The sequence below is a fragment of the Strix uralensis genome, chromosome 2 (genome assembly GCF_047716275.1).
Source record: "Strix uralensis isolate ZFMK-TIS-50842 chromosome 2, bStrUra1, whole genome shotgun sequence".
NCBI lineage: Eukaryota > Metazoa > Chordata > Aves > Strigiformes > Strigidae > Strix > Strix uralensis.
The window spans coordinates 40657913-40683938 of record NC_133973.1 but is presented as its reverse complement, the minus strand read 5'-3'; the positions used below and the strand labels follow the sequence as shown (position 1 = coordinate 40683938).

At 40.2% G+C, this 26026-nt stretch overlaps 1 protein-coding gene across 1 annotated transcript in view; it reads right to left on the bottom strand.

Moving 5' to 3' along the window:
• Positions 1-26026, bottom strand: part of LOC141939209 (amine oxidase [flavin-containing] B-like) — a 57718-nt gene that overhangs the window by 3721 nt on the left and 27971 nt on the right. The window contains exons 4-15 of the mRNA XM_074858491.1: positions 18398-18502; positions 17541-17632; positions 14556-14697; positions 12548-12697; positions 11741-11900; positions 11241-11337; positions 10406-10459; positions 5213-5270; positions 4149-4246; positions 2969-3080; positions 1261-1323; positions 688-848 (exon numbers count right to left, since the gene is read on the bottom strand). Of these exons, the coding sequence (XP_074714592.1) occupies positions 693-848; positions 1261-1323; positions 2969-3080; positions 4149-4246; positions 5213-5270; positions 10406-10459; positions 11241-11337; positions 11741-11900; positions 12548-12697; positions 14556-14697; positions 17541-17632; positions 18398-18502 (1287 nt within the window). The 3' untranslated portion in view covers positions 688-692. The remainder of the gene's footprint in view (positions 1-687; positions 849-1260; positions 1324-2968; positions 3081-4148; positions 4247-5212; positions 5271-10405; positions 10460-11240; positions 11338-11740; positions 11901-12547; positions 12698-14555; positions 14698-17540; positions 17633-18397; positions 18503-26026) is intronic.

The window sequence follows — 26026 nt, the reverse complement described above, 5'->3', positions numbered from 1 at the left end:
CAGCTGGGGAGCCTGAAATTCAACCACATTGCCCAAGGCAGTAAAAACATTGTCCTTTAACTCACTGTAGGACAAATATGCTACTGGAAATGCCAACAACCTATGGCCACACGTGCATAGTTCAGATGGATAAATTTAGCCCAACTTGTCCGTTAAGTGATGCCTGGGCTCTGGACACCTGGGTGAAAAATAAAATCAGTAAAAAGATCCTTACCCAGAAATTTTCATGAACTAGTTAATTATTCTTTAAGCTATGGATTTCTTTTCTCAGTCTACCACACACAAAGGCAGAAATCCTTTGTTTACAACTAGAGATGGAAGTGCCTGTGCAGACTTGGGAGTTCAGGGTCTGGTTCAGATACAAGTGTAAAAACAACTGGAAATCTCATCAGAACAGGCTTTATAGAGGTATTTTTCACTTCTGTTCTGAGATCTGGATAAAAACCTCAAGGTGATAATGCCTGTCAGGGTATCCTAGAAATTCCACAACCAAAAAGTTACTGATAGAAGTAGGCCTGGATTCAAGGGATTCTTTTTCAATATAGATACCCTTCCTTCATCCCTCCCCTCCAGTCTCTTCTTCCTACTGTTTTCTCCTCTTCCCCAGTCCTGATCTGATTTTGGAGATGAGGAAGTACATGCCAAAAAAACCCAAAACCGCTCAAGTGTGAGGCTTTGCATTGGCACCTTTTTCAGTTTCGAACTAGAAGTCCCTTTTTGTAGGCAAATAACCCAGCCGCAGCCACAGAGGTAAAGAAAGTGGAAAATCCAATCAGCTTTAGCAGTCCTGGCACAGACGGCAAGTTCCTCTCCCAGAAGGTTGTAGTGATGGGCAAAGCTGGAACATCCTGCAGGAAGAGCATCCATTATCAACGTAACATCTTCACTGTGAGAGGCAGTATGTAAATTGAGAGATTATTGTGGCAGTCACAGAACTGGGTTGAAGCAGTTCATGTTATCAAGAAGTTGAGTTTATCAAAATTTTTTGCTAGTTAAAGGGAAGAAGAGACACATGGAAAGGATTCATAGCTCAGTTTAAAAGTGCAGATCTTTATGATCCCGCATTAAAGGGTTGTCATATGGGTGCCTTCTCTGAGTTTCTATCATGTTCCTGTTTAGGGAAGGGCAGCTTTGATGAGTAAGGGAAAGTTTATTGTGGCTCTGATTTAGTGAATGTAAATAAAAACAGCCAACAAAATTTTATCTCATCAGCAAAACTGCAGAAAAAAAAGAATCCATTTAATCTACAGAAAGACTTACAATTGATTCAGGTTCTGGCTTCCAGATTTCACTGTCTGGGATCTTCCTCATAGCAAACAGTATCTGGAAATAAGTAACATTCTCTAGTAAGTACCATTCATTCTTTGAAAGGGAAGAAGAGTTGGCTTCAATTTTTGTTTAAAATGGCATGACGAAGATAACAACTGAGCACATAAATTGCTGTGTATTCAAGTTTTAAAAGAAAACTAGACCTTTGTACAACTCATTTCTGGGGAGGCCTGATATTAATAAGACAATCCTCCTAGTGGAAAATAGAAACAGTAACAGAAAAACCTCTCTATGCTTAGTTAGTCCATGAGAGATACTGGAACTAGTCCCATGAGAACAGGGTAACACGAATATGACTAAAAGTTAAGTATATACTCATGGCAAAGTGAGGCATGCATAAACCAGCTACAGCATGAGCAAGCTATATAGCCAGGAGTAGCTCATTTTGTGAATTTTACCATGATGTAGGAACAGTAACAGAATCCTGTGAGTGATGACAGGCCACCACTTCCAGCCAGAGAAAAGCAAGTCTAAAAAGAAAACCTTCACAATGGAAAAGTAACCATTCAAAGTATCAAAGACACCAGAGACAAACAGGATAGCAAAGATTATCTGAAATGACATTCATGAAAGACAGCAAGATTCTTCTACAGTAAAATAAAATGGAGGTGGTGATATTAATGTTTTTCCTATTCCAGGCACTTGTAGATTTAGGGTTTGCCGTCTTTTAAGATGGGCTTTTATTCTAGACAAGATTCATGGACCTTGTCAACTTTTCAATACAGGAGAGTGAGAAACACCCTTGCACTAGATTTTAAACAGATTTTCCTTTCACAAGTAAACAATAAAAGGAAAACATCAACATTTTTACCAGTCAAGCTCACTTGTCAACTTCTCTGCTGTGGCCTATGGAGGTTCTGTTGTAATGTCCTTACATTTGAGAGGTCATGAAGCACTAACTGGAGGTTTTCAGGAACAGGTTAGGTATAACCTTCACAAATGGGACAGCTTAGGTACAGTTGATCCCTGTCTTTAAGGGCAGGGATAGGGTCTAGATGAACTTTCCAGATCCTTTCCAGGCCAATTTCTGTTCCACAACTGTAGATTTTAGCCACAAGGCTCCCTTCACCTCATGAAACAAAGATGAAATTTCTTTTGCTGCTCCATAAACTGTAATATTGCTGAAAATACTTGAGGAATTGGTATTTTCTCAAAGCAAAATATTTAGGTCCTTGTTTAATAACTTTATGTAAGGCTGTCTTAATGGTATATCACTGTGTCAATGGTATTGTTGGAAACAGTTGTGGAAGGGACTGGCTTGGTGTGCAGAGCTGCAGAACTGAGCTGTTCCTAGTGAGGCTAACAGCCATGATCTCTCAGTACAATGACTAATAATGTGCCCATTTGGGGATAAAAACAACTAGGTGAGAATTTGGGATTTCTGTTAAAGAAGAAAGGATTTTATTCCTGGAAACAGAGAAGAGTTTGATGAAATAGCCAGAGCTCTCTTAAGCATTCCAAATCTAAGTGCAAAATCTTCAACCTTTCTGAAGTCTATCCCCTTTGCAGGGATTTGCATCAAGATTTCAGAATGCCTGAAGCAGTCAACACTCAGTTCCCATTTCACCTCCAACCAGAATATCTTTCATTTTCCACAGGATATTTGACAGCTCCCCCTGTTTTGGGCTTGTGTCTGTACCTCTCTGGCTGCTCTCTCTCCAGCCTGTACAGCTCCCTCCATGTATCCGCTCCACTCTGTGGCTGTCTCTGTGCCAGCAAAATAGATCCTGCCAATAGGCTGCCGAATAATCCTAGAGGGGGACAAGCAGTAAGTCATATAAGCAAGCTATATTGGGTAAGATAACTGAAATCCTTGGGTTAAAATTAGAATAGAAGTGTTTTAAATAACAGCGAGCACTTAAAGATAGTAACTTTGGGTGAGTTGAGCTGGAGGGGGAGTCTGCATTGCATTTTACTTCTTAAACACACCACTGTTCATATTTTCTAAACATTTACACTGCTTGTAGGTGTAAAGGACAGTTAGTTTGAGATGAGATTTATTCTACCTCACAATTTTAGCTAGTGTCATAAATACCAATGCTAGGCATTACTGGCATGGTGTAGTATTTTGAAGTACATTCCCGTGATATCTAAAAAGTTTTTACTCTATTTGCCAGATTTTGCAGTAATTATCATTAAAATTACTTTAAATACTAAGGCCTCCATATGCTCTTCATTACAACTCCTTTATTGCTCTAAGTTCTTTTTAAATTGTGAAAACTTACACTACAAAAGTAGGGCTATGCCACCACATTAAAAACTATATATCTGAATCTAATCACCAGTCTCACCAGTAAGCTGCCTTCTTTTTGGTAAATCTTATTTTCATGCAAAAACTTATGTCGGAGAGGACTGTATACAATGACACACTGATTACTACATTAAGCCTTGACCGCTAAAAGGAAAGGGACAGTCCAAATAAATCACTCATTACTGCCAGTGTTGGCAACAATTAACTCTCTGCCAGTATTTATGAAATATCAGATAACAATGTGCTGGAAATGGTAACACTGATCTCAGATAGCCAGAGCCAGTTTTGTAAACAGATTGTGAAAGCTTCCAAACTCCCTTCCAAGAACCTTCTTGGCTGTATTCACCAAATAGCAAAAGTGAATAAAAACCCCTAATGATACTGTACTCATCCATCATAAAGCCCAACTGAGACAAGTGGAAGGTTGTAATATCTGTTTAAAATATTCCCCAGTGATCTTAAAGGTATAAAGCGAATAGTGACAGAGGATTTATGACCCCTTCTGAGGATATTTATTAACTTGGTCTTATCTTACTACTCTGAAGCCCACTATAAATAGACACTGTACCTTCCATACTGAGTCATTATGCCTGGTGGGAAGTAGGCAGTGTAGCAGCCCCCAGAATACTGTTCTTCACACCAGTTCTTCTCTTCATAATGCACTGGCTGTAAAACAGAGATTAATTCACTCAAGGAAAGGACAAAGTCCCGAGGAAGCTAATAAAAGAACTGAGGAGACAGTAGAGAAGAATAGCTTATGATTTGTTGCATGTCAAGGTCTGACAAGATGAGCACATTTAACAAGTCTCTTAATGCCACATGGATCCGACACAATAAGCCTTAATTTTAGACACTGCTAGCTATTTTTAAAAAAACTAGCTAATCTGGCCACTGTAGAACATAATCCGCTTAATGTCTCAATGTGAATTTACGCTTTGAGCCGTGTAAAGAAAAATTAACCTCTGGTGTGCACAGGTATAATACTTGTAATAGATGTACATTGGATACAAATATATACTGTTAAAAATGCAAAGTATGGCACTTGCATGGTTCTGCGTACAATATCACCATATTAAGATGATGTAATCTCAAGACTGGGGTCTACAGTATTTAACTTGTGTAAAATTGCCCTTAAAGGATAAATGGCGTTGATCATATAAACTAAGTGTGAGATGACACAAATCCTATCAGTTATTTATCATTACAGGAAAGAAAAGGCAAGAGAAAGGCAAAAAAACTCAATACATGCTGCAGAGAATCTTAGCAACTAGTAAGAGCGAAGAAACATTATGCTCAACATAGACTGAGAGGGAAAGGCAAGCCTGTCACATCTGAAAACAGTTGAGATGTATGGTGGTAAGCACTGTGAATTCCACCCATGAAGCTGGACAAGAACATATCTGCCTTTTAACTATTTCATAAGCTCCTTCTCATCCTCACTGTCAAACACAACCCAAGACTTGCCATAACCTTCTCCCCACTCCTCTACAGGGGCCAGCAAGTGCTCCTGTAGCAGGTACCTTTTCCAAAACCAGTGCTGTGCCAGAGCACTGCTGCATTCTGGTTGCATTCTGCCCTTCCCCAGCTCAACAAGTCTGACAAGAGGTGCTGTGGTTTAGATTTTGTGCTTACATGTAAAGCTTCCTCTAATCCCAGAACCTTTGCATAGAGTTCACACAGCCTCGTCTTCCTGGAAGAGAAAAGCAACAGAAGACTTCAATGTGAGGAAAGAGAAAATAAACCACCTCTAATATGTCCTAGTTTCAAGAGAACAAGTGTTAATAACTGCCGGAACTTGAGGTTCCAGCTTTTTGGAATCTATCCTAATTGGTCAGCCTCTGGATCACTAGGAATAACTCAGTCAAACTCCTGTGATGCATAAGTGCTGGTTTTATGAGCAGTTATGCAAGATATTCCCTTAAGATACCTCTAGCAGCCCAAATCCATACATTACCCAAAGGTTCTCTAGGCTGTCAGGAAAAGAAAGTACCAAGGCATTGCACTTTTTTGTCTTGGCATATAGCCTAACTTATGGTTTGTTCCTACAAAGATGCAGGTCTGATAGCCTAAGACTCTCAGGGAAATCAGTACTTTATTTCTGTATCTATAAAATTTCCTCCTGTTTTACTTTATGAGTCTATAAATCCATGAATATACTTCATACTGTAGCAAACTCCAAGTGCAATTAAGTTTGTTCCTACAAGCTTTTGGGTCTTACTGTTTACTGTTAGCCACACTGCACCAATTCCCAAACACAAGAAGATCAAGATTAAATAATAGTTAACAATTATGAAAAACAAACACGCACTGGAAAGACGTTTACTTCTGGAAGCAAATGTTGTGCTTCACAGAAAGCCATGCTGGGCACAGAAATACAGTAGTTCCAGCTCTGTGAATGTTTGGGCTACACTTGCAGCTATATAAGGAAACTATATCTATACTGCTGTAGGAACCAACCCAGCTATACAAGAGTCCAGCTATACCCATGAGCAGCTGAACTCAAAGAATGCTATAAAAAGTGGATGACGAGCAAAAAAATAAACCAGGAAGATCTGAAGGGCCTTGAAGAAGGTGTCCTCCTGTGCAGGTTGGGGCTTGAGCAGCAAAGTGAAGGCTGCTACAGTTCAGGAAGACTTGTGGACCTGGGGTGATTCTGCTGCTGGCACATATCAAGCCCAGCAGCAGCAGAGGGGAATCACAAAGTCACAGAATCATCTAGGTTGGAAAAGACCTTGAAGATATCTAGTCCAACCATTAACCTAACAATGACAGTTCCCAACTACACCATATCCCTCAGTGCTATGTTGACCCTACTCTTGAATACCTCCAGGGATGGGGACTCCACCACCTCCCTGGGCAGCCCATTCCAACGCCTAACAACCCGTTCTGTAAAGAAATGCTTCCTAATATCCAGTTTAAACCTTCCCTGGCGCAACTTGAGGCCATTACCTCTTGTCCTATCGCTTGTTACTTGGTTAAAGAGGCTCATCCCCAGCTCTCTGCAACCTCCTTTCAGGTAGTTGTAGAGGGCAACGAGGTCTCCCCTCAGCCTCCTCTTCTCCAGACTAAACAACCCCAGTTCCCTCAGCCGCTCCTCATAAGACCTGTGCTCCAGACCCTTCACCAGCTTCATTGCCCTTCTCTGGACACGCTCGAGTCATTCAATGTCCTTTTTGTAGTGAGGGGCCCAAAACTGAACACAGTCATCGAGGTGCGGCCTCACCAGGGCCGAGTACAGGGGTAAGATCACTTCCCTGTCCCTGCTGGCCACGCTATTGCTGATACAAGCCAGGATACTACTGGCTTTCTTGGCCACCTGGGCACACTGCTGGCTCATGTTCAGCCGGCTGTCAATCAACACCCCCAGGTCCCTCTCTGACTGGCAGCTCTCCAGCCACTCCTCCCCAAGCCTGTAGTGCTGCTGGGGGTTGTTGTGACCCAAGTGCAGCACCCGGCATTTGGCCTTATTGAAACTCATACAGTTGGCCTTAGTCCATCGCTCCAGCCTGTCCAGATCTTGAGGAAGCAGCTCCTTCCTTGTGCCCCTGGAGCAGAGGACAAGGGACAGCCTGCTCCAGAAATAGAAATGCATGGTGATGCAGTGACTGGCCAGGAGGGCTCAGAGAGCTGCAGGATCTGTACATGAACATCCCTCTGCAGTCAGGGAATCCAGTAACAGCCGTAACAAAAGGAATCATTTCCTCCATCTCTCTGTCTCTCCCTAAGTGAGATGACCACCATGACCTGCAGACCACCAGCACCTACCCAGTGTCTGAACAGAATAAAGCCATGATCCAGCAAAGCCTCTGCTGTGGTCTGCCCACCACCTCTCACAAAAGCCTGCTGGCTCCTGCTTTCAGGGCAGGTCGGTAACAGCACTGGGCTTCACAGGAAAGCAAGTTACCACCTTGGGACCCATCTGTTTCTGGCTCCTCCCAGCACTATGACAGGGATAAGAAGGACCCCTCTAGATCTGCCTGTGCCCTGCCCTTTTTCCACAAGTGACTTGCAGATTCTTCAGGGAGCCTGGAAATGTCATACCAGAGGCTGGTAGGGATTCTCATATATGGCAAACTGCAGGGCTCCAAGAAGGTACAAGTTCACTGTTGTTTGCTAAGTACATTGCAAATACAGATAAAGTTAGTTTAAGATAGCTGTGCAAAAGAAAATACTAAGCTTCAGGTCAAGGGCATCACAGAATCACAGAATCATCTAGGTTGGAAAGGACCTTGAAGATCATCTAGTCCAACCAGTAACCTAACACTTCATGGCCACCTGGGCACACTGCTGGCTCATGTTCAGACTTTTAAGAAATGTCAACCTCGGAAGGAATAATTATTCATCAATAGTAAGGTATTATTTGACAGAAAAAAAACACACAGAAAAGCAGTTTCTAAAGGATTGAATTGTACCAACAGTAATCTATTACCAAGGACATTCCCCCTAATAAGAGCAATCCTTGCAGACGTGCTGGTCTCTCTGAAACATCTGCTCTTTTTGTCCTAGAACAGTTTAAATAAATACTTATTTAGAGATTTATGGTTAATGCTTGCATGGAACATATGGAATATGCAGTGAGTAAAATCCTTATTTCTTGGCTTTGGACTCAGCTGTGAAATTGCCACCAGCACTAAATAAGAGGGATGTTATGCCTGGAGCTACCTAGGCAGTGTCCTGTTAAGAATTACACCATGCCCAATGTGGAAGAAGTGCACATGCAGACACTGAGCTCTTTACCCTGGTATCTTATTCCACGGCAATGTGTGATGCCATCATCTTCACTGCACAGCTATGAAAGGTAGGGCACAACCTAACCACTGTAATTACTCACTGGCACCTGGCCTGGGAAGACCAGCTGGAAGGCAGCAGTGAGTTTTACTCCCTTCAGCCTGGCTCAGACTGTAAAATAGTTTCCATTCCCTCCCACAACCACTGTTCCCAGCCACGATTTAGGATAGCTGCCACAGACTCTACATCCTACTCTTCATATCCAAGGATTACCAAAAACCTTACCCTGTCATCAACATGATAAAGGGAGAGCCCATCTTGTGTTGATAGGTGAGCAGAGCATCTCAGCAAGATGAGTCCTCTGTAGGGTGTCACAAGAAGCCTGTCCTCAGGAGAGATCCCTCCCTGCAAACACCATAGCCCTCATCTAAACACCACAAACTGGTTGCACCCTGAATATACACTGGGAGAAGGTCTGGGTTTGCACTCTGTCTTCTCCTGGACCCCAGTTTCCACCGGAAGGAGACTTGTGCTCATACTTGTGATCATATGCAGAAGAGCTCAGCAGGTTCCTGCCTTGGCTGGCTGTGGCCAGGGCTGCAAGAGCCACAGAGGTACCCCTGCACCAGGGTACATCTATCAGGTACCAACTCAAGCATATTTCATAACCATTCTTTATCAAAGCAAAGTCCTTCCTAGTCTAAGGTTTATTCCTCAGAAGATAAGAGTTCAAAATCCTTTTGTTTAAAACTTGGCTGTAGGCAGCAGCAGAGTCAGATAATTGTGCTTATGCTTTTAACACCCAGGGGAAAGCAACCTGTCCTTCATGGTATCTCGCAAACAACTAGGAAGCCCTTCATTTCACAGTGAGAGAAGTTCTCAAATACTGCAAATGCTCAGTTGTATCTAGTGTATTGACACATGGTTTAAGACACCATTTCATGATGGCTTAAAATGCTGGGCACACTGCATTTTGGAATACCTACACTACTTTTATCGTCAGTCACCTGCTGGGACTCTATCTCAAAGCCTGAGTGCTGAGAAAAAGGCTGCCTTGTCCATTCCTGCCAAAATTAAAAGTGCTCTGTGGTACCAGACTGTCATTGGAAAAGACCGGGACACTAACAGCCCCATTTAGACCCATTATCCACAGACTGCTAGACTACCTGCAAAGCTAATCTGAGATCACTACATCTTCTCTAGTTAGACTAGCTATTACTGTAAAAATGTTTACTTGGGACACAGTATTCCTTGTGTCATGCCTTAAAAACAAATGTATTTTCTCCATGTCAAAATAAGCCTCTCCTCATATTCACAGTCTCTATTTGTAGCTTTAATTTGATCAGATACTGTGAATCAGTGTGATGGAAAAAACTCATTACTTTGTAAATTCTGATTTAGTAATAAACCAAAGTATGCTGAGATTTGTTTCAAGAAGACAGTAAAAGAAACCTTCATCTGTCCCTGAAGGGCATTTTTTTCCCCAGAACTGAGAGTGAAGACCTGGAGGCAGCTTTTTGACCCCTTCATGATGCTGAGGTCTCGTTCATAGCAGCTACAGCAGCCTCAAGGTTGCACTGAGTTACAGAAACTGAAAGGACCCTCCAGGGTCATTAGAAAAAAAATCAAGCACAGTGGCCAAACCTGTCCCTTGTGATAAGCTTTCAAAGAGCTCAGTGCACTTGCAGGAAAGCCAGAGAGGTAGCGGGGGCAGGGGTGGCGGAATATGAGGCTGGCCCTGGACCCTTTCCAGTGAGGGAAGCAGAACATCCCTACTACTTTCATATTCAGCAGCTTAGAGCAGGTCTTTTGCTAGAGTCACATAAGAAGAGCAGCCCTGCTGGAAAATGCAAACCAGGACCAGAGAGTTTCCAAAGGGCAAGGGCTAGCTACCACATTTGCTGCTAGTTTGTGGGAATTCTATGGGGCCTTCATCCAAAAACCATTAAGGTATCTTCTTCCTTAAAGTGACATATCTTCCTACTGTCACAAGGTTACAGACAACTTCCTTCAAATTGGAGCATATTTTTCCTGCTCTGGTCATTATAACAAAGTTTTGACTCAGGTTCCATGCAGATCTCCATTGTTTGTACTTACCTTTCTTCTTTTGTGAGACCTGTCAGTCTTCTACACTTCCGAGCAAGAATGAAGCTGTAGGAAGACCACAAACAATTTACTTCCATTATGTTACTACATTTCCTGTGTTATTTAAAATGTCAGTACCTTATGATGGGATGCTGTGATTCATAGTATTAGCTTTTGGATCTCTATCTAAAATATCCATTTCATCTCTCTACATAATGTTAGATTCTCTGTCTGTTGTTGCAGGACTCACTATGGAAGGAACCACTCTAAAATTCAGGTTAGAATATTTGTTTGTATGAACTGTTTCCCAGTGACCTTAATTTTATACAGCAGTGGGTGTAGGCATATAGCAACAAGAGGTGAAGCCTGGGATTGAACCAGAAATTATTGTTTAATAAACTTTCTAAGACTGATCATACTCTCTGGCTGTTTAAAAAAACAGAACAAAACAAAATATAATTGTAAAAAACAAATTTTCATTTAAAGAACTGGAAGATTTGGGTGAGGAAAAATATTTGGAGAAAACTACATTTCTGCTATCACCCCCTTTTTCTTCTCCTTCCTTTCCTCTTCACCAATTTTGTACTTTGCCACACAAAAAGGCAAAAGATGACTGTGAGAAAAAGAAGAAAAACAGAATTTCTTTTTCTTTAAATTGGCAGTTATATCATAGAGAGAACTTTTTTGAAAGGAAAAAATCATAGAACATGTTCACCACACACCAAGAAACTCAATCCTTCAACTTTTTAAAAGTATTTCCCTTCAAAAGTAGCAGGTTTTCCATTTCAATTGTTGCCTCTACAACAAAATAAAAAGGCATTAACTATACATTTTCTTTGTCCCTTACCCTATTATGGCAGGAAAGCTGCCATCAGGCTTAGTATCGTCAAGTGTTAAACCAATTGCAGCATCCTCATCTTCAATGATCATGGTACCACAATACCCTGTTAAGCACAAGGTAGAAAAGAATTTAGGATCTTTGTATCCAAACACAGGAATGAGCTTCCAAGAAGTTGTGAAATACTCAGAACTTGACTTGTAAAAAGCCCTAAACAACCTGATCTATATTCACCCTGCTTTGAACAAGGCATGGGACTAGATGACATCCAGAGGTCCCTCCCAATCTCTATAATCCCCTGATGCTCTGATTCCATACAGGAAGACATGAAAACAAAGGGAAAGAGAACAAAAAAAACCAAGTAAAGTGACCCCCAACAAGCGACAAAGATTAGCACACAGCTTCCTTGCCGATCTGCAAGGCAGTGTAGTGTAGCGTAGTGTTGTGTTGCCTTGAGTCCCTCTTCCCTCTCTCTGTCACTATTTTTCCTTTCAATTAAAACGTAATACCCTTCTTCCTCCAGAAAGTTTCCGTATAGTACACAATGCACTTGATGACTGAGCCCATGGGGATACGGTTGATGAGCTGGTTTCTCATTGGGGGCAAAGGTGGGTTGAAATGAATCTTCAAACCAAGAGCTGGGGGAATGGCACTGATCACATATTTGCCCTGGAAAAGAAATTATACATAAGCCAAATACATTCTCCACTACTTCATCCTAAGTATATTGCTCTAATGATCTTGGCAGGCATCTGGGGAGGCTCCAGGGTGTGTCTTCTGAAGCAATGTTGGCATTTAGCATAACAATTGCAAAACTGAACCCTCACAAAATCCTGCTTGTTAAACAACAAACAAGCATTATATAAACAGCCATCTGCTCGAATGATGGGCAGCTGCTCTTTCCCCAGTGCTTAAAAAAACCCACTGTGTTATAAGAGTCCATTGGTCTCCCTTCCATCTGGACTCCTCTGTTACAACTTGGAAACAAAACCTGCAATGTTCTTCCCAGAAAGTTTATTACTAAGATACATTTTTGTGTTCACCTTACAATTATCCTTTAATTCAGAAAGTAACTGAACACAAAGAAGAGATGCTAGCAAAGGAAGAGTCTGAATATACACTTTGCTTTTCAGGCATCCCTTTAAAGCTCTATCATTGCTATTACTTCGAGACAATCAGAAAGTGTGACCTTCTGTCATAGTCACTTAAATCTCTACTACATTTTTGTACAGGATTTTGGAGAAATCAAAAAGGAAAAGCTAGCCTTCTAGCCATCCCAGCACAAACGGTTACTTAAATGTTAGAGGTTTCATTACCTCATATAATTCATGATCTAAGGTTTCCACTACGACACTTTCACCCGACTGGTCGATGCGGATGACTGGCTTCCTCAGCTTCACACGGCCTCCCAGGCGCTCCATTATTTTCTCACTGATCTGGCCAGAGCCCCCAACAAACTTCCTCTCCTGAAACACAGAAAACAATAACTCAGCAAAGCAGATTCAGCAGAGCGGTGCTCGTGAAGTGTGTATAGTGACAAACATTTTGCTTGGCATTCAAAACAAACTGCATTCTTCTGGTGTTATCAAAACATTTTTGGGAAGTTTGGCAGTCTCCCATGGAAAATGTATCCACGCTACTTTCTCTTCCAGTGAGCTCCTCAAATACTTCCCATATTTGGCCACCAGCCAAAACTATAAGTATCAGTAACCTCATCAGAAAATCCCTTCTCATGTGGTCTCCAAATGGATTCCCCAGACCTATGTGAATCAGCAAGACTTCTGAAAAGCACTTAAACTTTTAAACCTTTCTCTGAGTTCACTCTTACCCCTGCAGAGGTCTGTGTATCAGAAGTAGGAACCCTGATCCTCATAATAAATAACAAAGTGTAAGAAGTCACATAGCTCACACCAAAGATGTCTCCTGCAGTATAGAATCTAACCTAACTTAAACGCAAATCACCTCTAGCATAATACAGAATTCAAATAATACTCAATGTATTTACAGTTAAATTATCTATAATTATTGCTTATCTATGCATACTTATGCATTTTAACATGTTTTAATGTATTTGTATTTTTAGGTATTTATTTATGATTAAATAATTTGCATTTCTAAAAATATAATTATTTCTAATACAATTAGTAAAATTTGCATTTCTGAAGTAAAAGACCATTAACAGAGCCTTAACTTTCTTGAAATGCAGAAGCAGCACTAACATACCAGATTTCAAACATTTCAGAGAAATATCATATTTAAGCAGGGGTGTTAATTTTCTTCAGGCCGATTTTAAAATCTTAACAGTTTTAATCCTTGGAATCTTGCACCTTTAGGAATCCAGCTCTGGGCTACATTTTCAGAGTTAGTTTGGACTGCTCTACACACTTGTGCAGCTAGCGCTGCCATCTCCATTAAGTGCTTCTGAAGTGGTAAGGCTTGCTTCAGACTCACGACAGAAATAAGCACAAGTTAAACTTTCTTTTTTCAACATGGATAAGCAAAGTACATGTTCTAACCAGAGCCCAAAAGGAAGTCAGAGTCAGGAACAGATACAAATCTATTGATCCCTGGGCCAATGCCTTCAGCACAGGAATCGCTTTCAACACTAGTTTTGCAAGATCCAGATTAAAGTGTAAATGAATAGAACTAAATATCAATGTGCTACTGGCTCCAAGTCATGGATGTCTCAGTTGATCCTCTGAATTAAAATAAACAAGCAAATGGATGAAGTTCATAGAATCATTCAGGTTGGAAAAGACCCTTGGGATCATCGAGTCCAACCACCAGCCCTACTCTACAAAGTTCTCCCCTACACCATATCCCCCAGCATCTCATCTAAACGACTCTTAAACACATCCAGGGATGGTGACTCCACCACCTCCCTTGGCAGCCTATTCCACTGTCTGACCACTCTTTCTGTGAAAATTTTTTTCCTAATGTCCAGTCTGAAGCTCCCCTGTTACAGTTTAAAGCTGTTCCCCCTTGTTCTGTCACTAATCACCTGTGAGAAGAGACCAGCACCAACCTCTCTACAATGTCCTTTCAGGTAGTTGTAGAGAGTGATGAGGTGTCCCCTCAGCCTTCTCTTCCTCAAACTGAACAGTCCCAGCTCCCTCAATCTCTCCTCATAGGATTTGTTCTCCAGGCCCTTCACCAGCTTCGTTGCCCTCCTCTGCACTCGCTCCAGCACCTCGATATCCCTCTCGTATTGAGGTGCCCAAAACTGGACACAATACTCAAGGTGTGGCTTCACCAGTGCAGAGTACAGGGGGAAAGTTAAAACAGGGCCTGTCACAAGCTGCAGAAGGTGATGGCTGACAGTACCTGTCCTCCGTTGGTCGTTGAGAATATCCTTGTTGTCCCTCCACACTGCTTCACATACCACAAAAACCAAAGGGCAGAAACCTCATGGGGTTCAGAAGTGACATCCACATTCACAAACAGAGTTGCAAAACTCTTGGCAGCACTGCAACAAAGACAAGAAAGTGAGTTAATTTAAAAACTGAGGAAGGGTGACAAGACTGTTCTTTAGTAGGGGAGAGACTGTCTTTGGTAACCTCATCTTTCACTTAATTCACTTAATTCCTTAATTTCAGTTGAAGTAGAAAACTATCAATTCCTTTTATGCAACATTTTCCAAGTAACCTCACAAAAAAGTGTTAATCAAGCACTGCTGTATTCCAGCCAAATTGGGGCTCCAGGAGACACAAGAGCCCGTGAAAGCTTATGTCACTTTATGCTACTAATGTAAAGTTAGCTTGTCATCCTAGACTCAGGATTAGGGAAGCAAGCCCTCCTGCTTCACTGGACTCCAAAACCACCATATCCTTCCACAATTCCTGGGTTACATACAAGCTCTGCAGCTCTGTTTGCACCTGCTGAACGTGTCCCTCAAGCACACAGGCATAGAGATTATTCAACACTTGTCAGAAAAGCTAGGGATCTTCTCTAAGCTAATTATCTAAGCTTGCTGGATTAATGAGCATCCCTTCACTGCCCACTCCTCTGCTGTGCTCAGGGAGGGTGCTGCAGCTGGAACACAATAAGGAAAGAAATGTAAGTAGGAAGCCGTAAGTGAAGAGACAGCATATACACATTCATGCAAAAGTCTGGCAAGAAAAGGGAAAGGGTATTTTTGGTTGCTCAACTCAGTATTTTAAACAGTGGTCGGGTAACCAGTGGTTATGAACACAGAAGTAGAAAAGTGGCCTGTGCTGAAAAAGGATCACTGCTTTATGTCCTCCACTTGGTGCTTTCATAACAGCTGTACTGAAAATTACTGTATAAACTTGTATAAAATTTTGGGGTGCGCTAAGACAAGAGTTAACTAAGGCTCAGGGAAACATTCCTCGTGTTAGAAGTAAATACTTCCTCTGCCCTCACTCTGAGAAGGAGTTTAAAGGGACATGGACAGGAGATGCTCAGCTTAACTGCATTGTGATTGACAGGGACTGAGATTCTATAGGTATTACATATGCCAGGCATTAGGCAATCAATAACTTCCAAAGTCAGTAGACAATCCACTTTTAGTTGCTTCTTTCTTTTTTCAGTCTTTGAATTTAAAAAAAAAGAAAAAAAGAAAAAAGTGAAAAGCATAACTCAAACATATTATTTCAAACAGCTGTAGATCTACACAGAAAAAAAGGCATCTGCTGTCCTTTCTAAAAATGCAAAGTCCCGCTGAAGTAAAAAGTTGATCCATTTTCTGAAATATGGGTGCATTCTGGCTTCATTCTTGACAGCCAAAAATCATACAGAAAATATTTATCAATTTTTCTCTGTATAAACACATACTGTAAAATATTATTAACTCTGAAAGATATTTTTTCTAATGGGGCAATTAGTATATGCATTTATTAATATTTCATAAGTAGAAGCTATTAGACGGTGGTTAAATTCTCCTAGTTTCTGCTGCCTTCTCCCATTTCTTTTCAGCATTTCAGTTCCCCAGTTTCTCCTAGCGTTTCACCTAGAAATGGCAGTATGATTTCAACCAAGAGCACTCGGGGTATTTCCAGCATGCAACTCTAGCCAAAAGCAAATTTGTAGAATCTGTTAGATGAGAGAAAACAGTAGAAGATTATCCTTCTGGATCATTACCTTCCAGGGTGGGAAGTTTCTTCGGCATGTTACCTAAATCTTGAACAAACTGGGCAAATCAAGCTGAGATGCACATATAAAATCTGAAAAGCATCTTGGAATTAAGGGAGGCTGACAGTTATGCCAATATTCAGGTAAAATGTCAAGTCTTATTCCATCAGAGTTTGAAAAAATATGACTGTAGTCACATGAGCTATTGGATATTGAATGACTACTGATGCATAGTGTTTTGCTAACTTGTATAGTTCCTTACTGAATCAGAGGTTCAGATGGCCAGCAGAACTGCCAGCATACATTGCTATTTGGTTTTACTGAGTACGGACAGTGACACAAGCGAGAAAGGCTTTCCATATGCTTTTGTGCATAGAAGTTTTTGGACAAGAGCCTACTATCCGTTAACAATGATTATGTTGCTCTCTAGAGGCTGGCTGAAGCTGTAAAAATGCCCCTGTTGACAACAATGTCAGCTTGAGTGTGTGCTAGCAGGCTCCTGCACCAAGCTTGTGCAGGCTCGCAGCAGCCGCGTGTTGGTGCTTAGGAATTCTAAAGAAGTTGCTCTAGAAATCAACCTGTCTTACAGCAAGGCAGAATTATGTTTTTTGTTTTTTCTTCAGTGCAAAGAAAACCAATCAAACTGTTGTTGAATGGCAAGTAAAGAAAAATTGCTTTGATGCATACATAAAAACAGGAAGCATTTTCAGTTTCCCAGGGTGGTATATAGTACAGCAGTTAAACAATAGAATGATGGGTGTTAAAAGTGATTTAGTGCTATTTCAAAACAAATGTTATTTTTACAGCACTTTGGTAAAATCAGCTGGTCCAGCACAGAATAAATGTGCATTTTCCCATCAAAAGTTTGAGTCAAAAAATTGCTGTAGCCAGTGCATTTTTCTCTTAAAGATTAAACACACAGTAAAGACAGGGAAAGTGCACATAACAGATGAAGGTAGTACCCATCTCTTCAGAAGTAACACTCCCCAAATGCATTTTCCTTTCATCTTTATTTTAGTCTAAGAAGTTATGGAAATAGAATCTACTATGTGTGCTGACAGGTGTTGTGGTCCATTATTACAAGATTTTCTCACCCCATTTCTTTAAAAAAGCTGTATTCTAGTGGTAGTTATATCTGTTTGCAAAGCAGTAACCTTATTTTGAGCTCTAAGGTATATAAATTTAAGTCATTATATTTCGTATCCAAGAGTTTCTTACTTTGTCCAACAAATTTTATCTATGAAATCTTGCATTGTCATTTTGTCCCACTCTTCTGCATGTGGAGCCTTCCATGGGGCTTCATTGGGAATCTAAGGAGACATAAAAAAGCAGTCATCAGCAAATGAATGAGTGGCATGAGAAAGAGACAACACACACAGACAATCTCATCTTTACGTGGTAATTCAGCCTGCAAATTCCTAGCAGATAATACAGTGAACTTAACAGAGGATGCTTTTAGGTTTTTTGTTGTTTGTTTGCTTGTTTTAATTTTTAATTTTTTTTTTTAGATTGAAGAATGGAAAATAATTTTAGAGTTAATAACTCTGCCTAGAAAGGGAAAGTACAGTGATGGGGAATGTCTCCGAGCTATTCTGTATCTCTCCCATTCATCTATGCAAGTAACAGCAACCTCCTCGCAAAGTCTTGTAGCTTAGGCAATGGAAAACACACACTACTGGTAACAAACTAAAATGGACAATTTGAATTTGAGGGTGGAGAAAGGCATACCTTTGAGGTCTACCAGCCTCTTAAAATATAATTTACCCAACTGTCAGGCAAAGCGTTAAAAATCACATGCGTAAACCTTAATGTTCATATATCCAGAAAAATGAAGGTATGACTGCAGACAGTCTCAACAGCATGGCCTTCAGAAGAGCTTGCCAGGATGTCACTTATACACATGCTCTGACCATCAGTGCATACCAAAACGCATGGCATGATGCTGCTCCTGCCAGCACCAGGTTTGTTCAAGCTAGAGCAGCTTTGCCTATCTGCATCCTAGTTCCATCTTCACTCTGCCTCTCAAGGGGACAAAGCTAAGCTGAGATGGTCAGCTGCAATTCCTCATGCCATACCTCCTTTCCCATTTCATCCATGGTCCTCCATAGGTTGTTGTAGTCCAGGTAGGCCAAAGGATTCCACATAGGAGGGAATGGACCTTTAAAGGGGTAAGACTTACCCTACAAGATAAAAAAAAAAAAAAAACAAAAAAAAAAAAAACACACATCATTAAAACTAAATACAACCATAGTCATGGCTTCTATGGAAGCTGCACCAAATGGTTGTGTTCACTCAAAAAAAGCACAAATTTAATCAATGCATGTAACAGCTTCCAACTGATCATGTCTATGTGTGCATACAGAAAAAGAGGCAACAGGCACAAAGTGAAACACAGGAGGTTCTTTCTGAACATTAGGAAATACTTCTCTGTGAGGGTGACCGAGCACTGGACAGGTTGCCCAGAGAGGTTGTGGAGTCTTCATACTTGAAGGTATTCAAAAGCCGCTTGGACATGGTCCTGGACAACTGGCTCTAGGTGGCCCTGCTTGAGCAAGGAGTTGGACCAGATGACCTCCAGAGGTCCTGTCCAACCTCAACCATTCTGTGATACTGTTATTCTGCATGTGCAATTTAAGTGTGATACACAGCTGAATTAAGTCAGGTGTGTACAGAATCGATACTGCCTTGTATCTTCAAACTTTATATTGGGCACTTCTGGGCAACAAAACTAAAACCCTGCAGCAGAGTCGCTAAGATCAGATCAAAAAAAATGAGATGGAACAGCACTGCTCAACTGAGATGAAAAATTAGCTATTTATTACTGAAAAAAAAGAAACATGTTACATTTTTTTGTCCTAAAGGTTCATAAGAAGACCGAACTGTTAATTGCATTTAGTGGTTTGTTGTTTTTTTCTTTCAAAATCAGACAAAAGCATCTGTGATGAGCTTTATTATACACTAAAATCATGGCTCAGAGGCTTCCTGGAAAAAAAATGGTTTTAGCTAACCTAAAAATCACCAGACCTACAGAAAATGTAGCATTTACTAATAATGACACCTATGGCCATAAATTCCAGAGTGTGATAGTGTGGCCAATGCGAATGCCCTAATTACATCATTATATACTTAATAGTTGGATTTTATATATCTGCATCTCGACTACTAGATATTCAGACAGTCTAACTTAATTAAGAGTGGAAGACAACAGCTAATTTGTAGGGCTATTTTATTTACATGGGATTTCCCTGGCTGACTATATGTATGGCAGCATAATAGCTTTAAAAATTCACAAAGAAATACTTATTAGCATTATGTAGTTACTCATTTTTTCACAATGCATTCTGGACTCCATAAAATAGATAAACAATAAAGGCCATATTGTATGCCACAGTTGATTTTTCAAAATTTATATTAAATGATGTATTTAAGCAGGCATTTCATCAGCATGAATGTCAACCAGTAGAAGTACTAACTTTTAATAGATATCTGATGCAGTGCCACAACAATCCATCATTAAAAAAATATTTACACAGGCTTCAAAAGAAATACTGCATCAAGATTTAATATTTAGAACCAGGTAACAACAACAACACTGTGTCCTCTTGAGAAGAAGTATCCTCAAAATACCACTTACATAAAGAAGTGTCAGACTTGATTTGATTTAGCCTCTTTATTAATAATGTGAAAGGGACAGAGAGCACATTATTCAAATCTGCAGGTGTTTGCAAGCACCCAAAGAGAGAGTAAAAGGGCACAAAGGGATCCTAAAGGACTCACAACTTGGTCAAGAAATAACAAAATAAGATATAACCTTGAAAAATGCTGGCTAAAAACCTTGAGGACTTCTAATTCAAAGAGAGAGATACTTAGAAAGCAGTAAAGCAAAAATCAAAGCTAAAGGTAAGAATAAGAGAAAATCAGTTTACAAAAAACCCTAACAGGCTAGAGAAAGTGAAGAAGAAACTATTTTTTCACCTAGTCTTTGCATGGACACAGGACTCTAATGGAATCCTTGTCAGAAACACCAAGGTAATGAAAGTTGGGAAGAAAGCAAAGCGTAGGAGGAAAGGATTTAATTCTTTCGTATATGGACATATGACAAAGTAGCTGCAAAACAGCTATTTCATTTTGCGGTACTTTTGAGGAGAGATTATGGTTTGTAAAATGCCAAAACATCTAATTTTTAAAAGTTTTCAATCCAAAGTTTTGCCATAGCCAGAGTAGATCTCCAGTCACTTCAGGAGCCAGAGGCACCAAGGTTAAAAACCTAGCATTTCCAATTTAAGAATGGACATTACAGCACAGCACATGTTCACAAATACTCCAGAAAATGCAGCCTTTTTTTTCATTCATCATGGAACAAAAGCACATTTCTGCAGTTCTCGTGCTTAGCTACAGGAAAATACATTACACTGGAATCAGGAAAATACATCCCTGTAGATGGAGGTGAACTCAATGAGTTTTTTTCCTCAGAAGCGTTTGGCCCTGACATGGACATTTGGGTACTATTATGGAATCTCTTAAAATGAAATTAATTTGAACTGGGGCACACCTTCATACTCTGCTGCCAAAGGGCTATGAAAGAAGAGCAAAAGCACCCAGACTGAGTATTCTTCTGTCCCAGCTAGTAACATCTGAACCATGCTGGTAATTACCTTTTAGCCTTTTTGGGCACATTAAAATTCCGTAACTCCTATGGCAGCAAGAAGTCGGTTTTACCGTGCCTTCTTCTGAACACTGGAGCCACCCTTCGCTAGTGTAAACACCGTGTAGGTATTCCACAAAGACAGAGAATATCAGTTTGGGTTTGAGTACCTAGCATTCCCCAGATTTAGATTTATGAAACATGTATACTGCTGTGCTCAAGAAAACCAGAACAGCATTAGAATGGGTTATTCCATTTATTGATTTTGTTCTGAGCTTCCTGCTCTGCCAGAGGCAATCCTAACTGAGTTATCCCCTCTGAGTTAACTCAAATCTTACAAATTCCCTGTGGTGCTTCCTCATGAGTGCACGGCTAAGAGACATACAAAACATATCTTTGTTTTAGTATTCTTCTGTTTCACTGCATTTGAACTGCTGAAAGGGAAATCTCGGGTATGTCTCTTGTGCAGAAATTGGGGGTGACAAGTCTCATAAAGCACAAGAACAAACTTCAACCTGGAAAAATAGAAACAGTCATCAAAATTAGGGAGTCTCCTGTGAAAGTTACCTTTAAGAGCTCCTATGACACTACCTAAGGCCTGATCCTTATTTCCTACACAGACAAAATTCCAGGAGCTGTCAATCAGATTTTTGTTTGAGAAAAGACTGCAAGTCTGGGCTCTACACAGAAACAAAAATAGCAACACCGAAGAAAGACTACGCATAGTTCTGTGTAGTTTCCAACACACTGAAACATTTCAGCTCTACTTCTGATGAATTTGCATTTTTGCAAATACAACCACCTTTTTGATATTTAGGTGAAATTTGCCTATTTCTTTCATATTGCTGGGAATAGCATTCTCCATACCTCCTGGTGCTGTATAATCTCTAAAGAAAAACAAGACACAGATGTAAAATATGCCCCAAGATGCACAAAACATTTCCTTTTCAAATATTTTTATACCTAAATCAAAGCAGTATAAAAACAGCAATAACAACCACCCCTTCTGATCATCTGACATATTGCAACACAGTACTATAATGCTCAGATGTATTTCTTACCTTTCTTTTGTTAGGGATTAGTGGTATTTAATACAGGCATATATATTTTTTAGAAACTGTTTCACAACGACACTTGTGATACTTTCAAAAGAAGAACATCAGCAGTTGGAGGTCCACCTGTTATTGTGTGGGTCACTTGCTGCTCACAAAGGTTGGTGCTGCAGTATGGGCTAAAGCATACTGAAGAAGCTGAAACTATAGGGAGGAAACTCACGCAACCCAGCTGTCTCAGGAATAAACAAATAAGGAAATGAGAAATCCAGTGTTTGTCACAAATATTACAATTCCCAATAGATTTTCTCATCCATTTGTTTCACGTCAACCAATGTTTGGCTTAGTTACATCAGACCCATGTAATATAAGTAGTACAGAAATAAACTTTCCATATACACCAGCTCTGTTTCAGGTCAAATAGCTGACATAAAAAATGGGTTATTACAGCAGGAAAAAACACAGCATGGCAACTGAGTATCAGTAGTCCCTTGAGTATCAGTGCCAGCACTTGGGAGGGCATAGGGACCGGATCCCACACACTTTCTCCTGTGAGGGTGAGAGTGAGTGAATGGCTAGCTGAGAATGGACACACTCTGCCAGGAAATACCATCAGTATCCCAATGCAGAGTGGGATCTCAGGAGGCAAGTCTGCTTTTGCAGACATATGACAACTTCATGCTCCCCTAAACGTTACGTACCCAGGTAGCGCCCAAGTGAGATGCAGTATGGTGAACTGAAGTCCCTGGTGCCAATGATCCATGCATTTTTTATAGCACGGTATAAACACCTTATAGTCACCTTTCACTGGAAGAAACGAGATGGTTTGGTGCATTCCCCACATCACTGAATGAGCACAGATATTCCCTTAGCTAAATTGTCTAAACCTTAGAGTACCTGATACAAGCTTCACCGAGGTATCACCCTGCATGTTAATTCACAGTTACATAGGTTTATAGACACATGGTGCCCTCTGCTGATTCACAGCACTGGTACATCACACACACCTTGTTCTCTCTACTTAAAATCCTAGTAACATCATTCATATACAGCACAGACACGGTAAGATGAAAAGTTGTGAGAAGGAAAATGAGAAACAGAAAAGCATCACTTCAGGCTGTAACTCTGTACCTGTGCCAGATACTCAGTTTCTCATCTGCTGCCCTGTGGAAAACTATCTTTTTGTTTTGCTTTGGAGGGGGTGGGGGGTGGTGGTGGTGGTGTTCTTTTGGGGTTTTTTTAATCCATGGCATCTAACAATATGTGTCTTTGGGACCATACCTCTTGTGTAATCATAATTCTCAATAAAACATGGCAACTAGCTGGACCAAGCTGAGAGAGGTATACAGGCCTACTGTAACTGTTGAGCTTCACTGAATTTCCCTTGTTTGAGAAACTGTTCAGGAGCTCATACGTTCAGCTGGTTACTATACTGACAAGTATCCTAAAGGTAAAAAGATATATAGGTTAGAAAATACAAATGTGGCAGAAGATAATCTGGATAACTAATGGTGCAAAGCTACAATATTAAGACACACCAAGTTATAACCCAAATATCCTTCAACATCTAATTTGAGATTATCAGCTGTGGATGCCAGAATGTTTTGTGAAATTTGATCAGCAAAAGTAAGTCCATTTAAAGTGCAGCACAGCCAGACACATTGGCTTGAAACACACATCCTAAAAAGGAAAGGAGCTAATTGGAAACAATTTGGTTTTGCCATGTTGTAGAAATAACATCCATCTTCACTCTTCCACAACATCAATCATACAATTGCTGGAACACTTGTCTTATCTGCAAAAAGGCAGAATGAGAAAAACAACAACACTGAAGTGATGTAGAAAGGAAAACTGGGGTTCTGCTCTGAATTTAAAAGCAAATATAACTATTTGTTCCAATCAGCTGAGAAAAGAATTAACTAAGTCTTCTTCCTACTAGAACAAGATTTTTTGTTTTCGGGCATTAAAAAACACCTTTACAAAAAGCATTCAGGTGTCTTATGAAACATAGATTTATAGGGACTGTGGTTCTAAATACTCTTTGAAACTGGGCCTGTGTGTGGCTTTCAACACCTGAATTAAACCTGCCAACAAAGTGGATAAGATCAATAAGAAAACTTTTCAGTATTTCTAGAATTAGTCTTAAAAAAAAAGCCTCCTTCCCCTCCCAAAAACAGATAAAAGGGCAAAACCAAATGAAAGCAAGAGAAAAGAGGAGTTTCATTTGGGAGAAAGCCATCAAATGTGCTCTGCCCACAGATAACATAACCAAGCACACAGGGCACACACACTCTCTCACAACTAAAACACTGTCTTTAAAGTAGAAGACAGCATTGGGGTCACCAATTTTGTTTCTGAGATACTCCAGGTTATTAAATTTCTCACATAAAAAAAAAAAGAAACCTTACATAAAATTTTACAGACATATGAAACCCAGTATGCTCAGCCAGCTGTTCCTCTATGAAATACACATTTCTCTAATTCTGTTTTTCTGTAGACCTCAATCAGCTTCTCAAGGGAAACAATAATCAGTTCTTAAAATCAGATGCAATTGAAGCTTTTCTCAAAGCGGCCAGAATTAAATAAGCTAGGTGGGAGCACAGCTCCTTTTCCTTATCTCCTAGGGAACAGACCCTGGGGGTCTGGAAGGGCTAAGACTGAGGAAGTTTCTTTCCATTCAGATTTAATTAAGAAATGCATACTTTATTTCCAGTTAATTTTTCTTACTACTTTCATCCTCATGCTACCATTAGGTCACAGCTGCCAGTCAATCCTCTTGATCAATAAACATCCCTTGCAAGACCTTGCTTTACAGTCCCCTTTGACAGAGATCACTTTGCTGATTTGCTGTATGTAATCTTACTTCTTTTAGGCTGCTGTAATACAAATATTATCTACCTTCCAATTAAAAAGGCCTTCCTTCTTGCAATTACTGCCAGGTGACTGGCATAAAAAAGGGAAGATGCCCTTTTATTTACAGGGCAGGTCCAATGAAACCAAAACAAGACCAGTCTTTCCTCTGCATTTGCAGCATGGAGGATAACCCTTGTGGGAATCTGGAAGATGCTTTCACCAACCTCAGCCTATTCAATCCTCAGACTCATTTTTGAGTGTGATTAATGACACAGCATCTTGTGACAGGAATGCCTGAATCCTCGTATCTAGTTAAGATTTAAAATAACATAGATCTGCATTCCAGTAATGACATGTGAAACTACCAAGGCTCTGTAGAAATTTAAGCATCTTTGCATTTACTTGGCTTCCTTTTCAAGACACCAGATGCCCAGCTTCTTAAAGATTCAGATGTATTCTTCTCAGTTCCCCAAATTCTTCCTTACAAATTGTTATCAAAGAGGGGGAAAACCAAAAGATGTGATACTATTTCGCCTCGCTTAAATTGATGGCAACCAAGAGTCTCACAGGCTTTTCGTTCTCTGACTGCACTGTAATTAAGATATACAAAGAAAAATGAAAGCACTTTTATCTAGTCATTCAAAAATCCATTTAAGCTGTTATGCTCTATACTACAGACTACACCAGGAGATACTGCTCTTAGATTTGCAGAGAAGCAGGTCAAAAGCTTAAATAAATCATATTGCTTAGCTTCAGCACATGTATCACTGATATCACAGAGAAAAACCACTAAATTCTGTAACTTTAGATACAGCAGTCACTTAGCCAGTTGCTAATTAGATCCCAATACAACACGACCATCACATTTTTTATTCATGAACAAGACCACAGCAAACTGCATTTTAATAAGCACAATAGTGCTGAAAATGAATGACACCCAAGAGGGATGTAAAATTTTTTTCTGCAGATCTATTGTAGATCAGTATGTAACCTGATAACATTACTGCAGATTTGTCGTCCTAGTTAAAAGTACTGCGTGTCTAAGATTAAACGTTCACCTTCAGTGATGTGCTGCAGACAGGGTTCACATTAGCATTCTGCCCAGAAATGACAATTGTATACAGTTGTATGAAAGTGGTGCTAAACTAAAGAGC